The sequence below is a fragment of the Antrostomus carolinensis genome, unplaced genomic scaffold, assembly GCF_000700745.2.
Source record: "Antrostomus carolinensis isolate BGI_N321 unplaced genomic scaffold, ASM70074v2 scaffold2466, whole genome shotgun sequence".
NCBI classification, from domain to species: Eukaryota; Metazoa; Chordata; class Aves; order Caprimulgiformes; family Caprimulgidae; genus Antrostomus; species Antrostomus carolinensis.
The window spans coordinates 63351-68021 of record NW_010323730.1 but is presented as its reverse complement, the minus strand read 5'-3'; the positions used below and the strand labels follow the sequence as shown (position 1 = coordinate 68021).

The 4671-nt window shown below is 40.9% G+C and overlaps 1 protein-coding gene across 1 annotated transcript in view; it reads left to right on the top strand.

Annotated features, from left to right (window-relative positions):
* The first annotated feature begins 3687 nt into the window (after positions 1-3687).
* The window catches only part of PRICKLE1 (prickle planar cell polarity protein 1), an 8475-nt gene continuing 7491 nt past the window's right edge, over positions 3688-4671 (top strand). The window contains exon 1 of the mRNA XM_010170654.2: positions 3688-3819. Within this exon, the coding sequence (XP_010168956.1) occupies positions 3688-3819 (132 nt within the window). The remainder of the gene's footprint in view (positions 3820-4671) is intronic.

The following is a 4671-nucleotide window of genomic DNA, read 5'->3' as shown; positions in this document are numbered from 1 at the left end:
TAATTCAATTATGCTCTTCATAGTTGTCAAGCTGCCAGTGAAATACCAACTTGTAGGCTATGAAGCTTTTTTTTGAGAGGTAGTACGTGAACAGAGCAGAAACCTCAAAATGTTCCACAAACTTTAAGAAAGCGAAACAAAGCATCCTTGCTGTGTTTTGTAGATATTGTGGTAGGAGTAGAAAGACCACCTTTCTACTCATCCCTTGGAAAGCATTTATTTTTTCAGCTGTTGTTTATATTCATTTGAATCCTCCTTAGGATGCAATCATTTTAAACAGATCACTTTGAAGGATGAGTGTGGTTTGGGGGCAGGGAGGAAGAACCCTGTAGTTTTAAAATGCAAACCAAATTATGCTGGAGCAGGAGAGGAAGGGGAACTCCTAAACAGGCAATTGCTAAAATAGTTCTGCAGATAGCCTGCTGTTAAGCTGGGCTGGTTTAGAAACCTCAGTCTCAGCAACACCACAGCATTTGTGACATGACCACGTTGATATATGGTGTACTGCCAGTCAGTTTATAGCTAGTTTAGCATTAGCTCTATGGTAGCGTTCTTCTTTTAAAGTGAATGTGTCCTTTGAGTAATCTCAGTTCCTTGAGATTTATGAACCTTGCTTTAAACATTTCCAGTCGCCTTATCTGGGGAGGAGCACCCTGACTGTAAAGTTGCATTTTACAGTTGGAGGTAAGGTGTATTCTTCCTTTATTCTCTACCAGCCACACTTTCAACCTGCCCTGAGAATGGGCCTGTAGGTCTGTGGGTTTATCGTGTTGGAGCTGGACCGTGGGCTGCCTGAAATGAATGGGTCAGAGGTGGCCTTGGCAGGATCAGTCTGCACGGAAAAGCAGCGTGATCTCTCTCATACTAATGCCTTGTCTCTCCCTTTGGAATTAGGCGAAGCTCCTGTGCTTATGTACCTTTGCTATACTTGAAATCCTAACGTCACCTGGTGCTGCTTTTTGCCACGTAGAAATATGCATGTAGACTTCGTGCTCAAAAATCCTCAGGGAAGTTAACGTGCCTTCATGCATTCAGATTTTGGGTTGTTTCCTTGTCTTTCAAGAAATGAAAGAAAGTTAGAGAAGTTAATCCCTGATTTTAGGGAGAGAGGTTTTTGAAGCATTCACTCAGTCACAGGGGGTGTTGTGAGCGGGCTGGGGTGGACCCTGCGCCGGTGCCTGGGGACTGGCAGAGCTGAGCCTGTCTCTGTGCCTAAATGACATGTCCCGTCTGCTTCCTGTGGTGCGGCTGAGCTGAACGAAATGTTGGCAAAGGTGCTTCACTCCTTCTATTCCTGGGTTGTTAGGCAAGAGTCAGTTCTTGAAAAGTGACAGCCATCTGACCAGTACACGTTCTCATGGCACAGTGCCATAAGAATTGGAAATACCAGCTTAGGCGTCAGCGAGAGGCACGGTATTGTGAACAGAGTATCTATCTCTTTATGAAGGGAGATTGTGAAACAGTTAATCTGCTGCTAAGGTGATCTTGGAAGGACTTGGGCTTCTCAATGATACTGATAGTGGTTTTATACTTAAAAATTATTTGGGTATAGATGGTGTGGGACACAAACTACCAACCTGAGCATCCCTATCTGTCTGCATCAGTGAGCACTGTTGCCTTTTTTTACCAGAGTGGTTTCTTAACTGCATCACAGTTGTTCCTCTGTCCCTCCTTCCTTGCACCCTGGTTTTATACAAGCAATAACAAAAAGATACCTGATGCTTGACTTCATTTCCACTAGTACACAGAAAAGGGAAACAGTTTTGTATCACTTCTCTTATAATTTGTTTCTGAAGAAAATGAATTCAGGGGATCTAGTACATACCAGCATGTCTGTCTTTCTATTTTAAGTAAATAGGATTGAACTTCTAGGGTCGAGTTTGGTTTTACTCACCTTCCTTGACAGAGATTGTAATACAGTGATGCTAAGCTTGGAAGCCGTTTTGCTAACCTTCAGTTGTTCAGCTGGAGTAAGATTTCAGAGATTTGCCTGACAGCTGACAAGCTTTGTAGAAATAGCCTGTTCCCAAAGGGGGGGTTGGCAGGTCTGCTTGCCCAATCAACTATTAAATGCGTCTTTTATTACAGTGTAACTATGTGGTGTAATAGAAGTGTGCTGGCATCTTAGCAGTGCACCAAAAATACTGCATATGTTTTCGAACTAGAAGTTTTTAGGGTGAAGTTAACAAACAAGTTAATTTTTTTGAGCACTAGCCCAGTGGAAGAGTTAAGTAATCCCATCTCTTTTTATTGGGTGTGGGAATGTGTAGGCATACTGGACACGGGGGTAGATAGACTGTGTAATACTGAATATCGTTATTTCTCTGAGTCTGTAGCTTTGGGTGCATGTGGCCACTTTTTACGGAACAGGTTTGGGTTTACATACTGAATCAACAGAGCCTGGCGCTAGCCAGTGCTCAGGCTTGAAGGAGGAGAAACTCCTGCTGAGTAATTAGCAGAACACTTGGGAGCACGGCCTTAAATCTTCTTCCCCCTGTGATCTGGCAGCAACTTATTTTCTCTAATATGGTGATGACAAGACTGGAAATGTAATGTGGGACCCTCTAGAAGTTTTTAGATTGCTCTCCCCTTTAGACCCACCAGCAAGGTTATATGACAAGGGGATTAAAATTTTCTGCAGCTGACAGATCTAGCGCTAACAACATTTATCTGTATTTAGATGAATAGGAGAAAGAATTGCCTTAAACGGGGAAGGCACAGCTGATGTGTCATGTTGTGCTCTAAAAGCAAGCTTGTTTCTGACTCCAGTGGTTATGATGTCTCTCATAGTAGGATACATTTTCTCTGCTTTTGGTAATGTGTATTTCACTGAAATTCCTGGTCTGAATTTCCTGAGAACTTCTGCTAGAATGAATGCAAGATATTTATTTTAATAAGCTTTTTACTGCAGAATGCTATGGATGTTGATGAGAGCCTCCTTTGCCAGTTGGGACTCAAAATGATCCCACTGATACTCAGCTTTGCAAGCTTCATGAATCGAAAGAAGCATCTCCCTGTAGGGTTTTAAATTAACAGAGCAACCATGATGTATTTTACAGAACCTAACCTGGCATAGTTGGATTTCAGATATTTAACTGGACCAACTCCCTTCCGCTCTGATACAGTTTCAAAAAAGTTCTCAGAGGAATCCAGCAGACACTCGCTGCTCTGTGGCTGCCTTGTGAAAAACAGGATGCTACTTGCACAACCTTCTGTCCCCAACAATTTATTTAGTTTTTGACAAGCGATTGTCACGTCTTTTGTGTTACTAGATTGGTGGCAGTAATGACTTCAGGAAGAGCTTGTGTTATTCCTTTTGTTAATATCTGCCCTGTGAATCTTTCCTAGATATACCTACATAAAGTTTGTGATGTGAAACAAGCAGAAGTGTAAAAGATGACAGGTGCTAATATGGAAATACATTGTGGTTGTGCATGTCTGGTTTTCTTTCTTGAGTAGTGTTATTTTTATAACTCTTTTAAGCACTTTTGAATTGCTTGTAGCAAGTTGTTCTGATGTTTCAGTAATTTATTGTTCTGCACAACACAAGGAATACTAAACTGTTGTAAGATCATTTACACTGATAATTAGTTGTTGCATGTTCCAATTTATTAAAGCTCTGTTAATCTCTTCTTCCAGATCAATTGCTTGATGAGCTGCAGCTGGAATATTTAACGCTTCACACTTATGCCATTGGAGATGGAGCCCAAAGCTAATAATCTAATTTTTGGGTGTCAGCGAAGCTCAACATCTGATGATGACTCTGGCTGTGCCTTGGAAGAATATGCCTGGGTCCCCCCAGGCCTCAGACCAGAGCAGGTACCAACTCTGCTTCTGCATTTTGAAAATAAGCCTTGTAAGGACTGTCTAAGGGAATGATAACACTGTCTCTGCAAGTCACATTAAATTCTTATAATATATAAAACTTAAATTCATCTAGAGTTTTTGTTTCCTATCCCAATGAGGCTGTGTTTAGAGAGCTTAAAATCCTCACCACTGAAGAGTTTTATGTTCCAAAAATAAAGTTCCTAGTCAAGATTTTTCAAAAAAGATGTGCCAATATGTATTGTCGAGTCTAAAAGCAGTGTAGACATTTGCTTTCTCTTTGAAATAAGTGATTAGGTTAAATGAAAGCTCATGGCATACCTCGTGGCATTGTGCTACTTGGCCCGTACCTCACTGCGCTTGTACAGCCCTTTAAATAATTAGGCATTTGACATCTAGAACATGTATGTTACCCCAGCACACATAAACAAAAGTGTTCTGTCACGGTGACAGGTAGTAATGCATTTTATGCTTGTTTAAATAGTTGTATGCTTGCCATTTGTTCATGCCAGGATTTCTTTTGTACGGTCTCTGGAGCTGACATTCATGGATTGGTTGGGCTGTTCCTTCCCCTCTCCTTCTTCTTTATCTTTTATAACATTACAATAATGGAAATAAAAGTTAAATTATTGATGAGCAAATTGAGATCAAAATCAACCTCTCATAGTATTCATTTACTTGATGCTGAAGCTGTGTATTCAGTAATATTCAGTGTTAAATGGGTAGAGTGGCTCTGTAATGTTTGTTAATGGAGACAGGCCAACCCTCCTTCAGCTGGCAAGCTAATACAGTCCATAGTTATTAAGGTGCAGAAGATGTCTCCTTTTTGCTATGCAGAGATTTTCT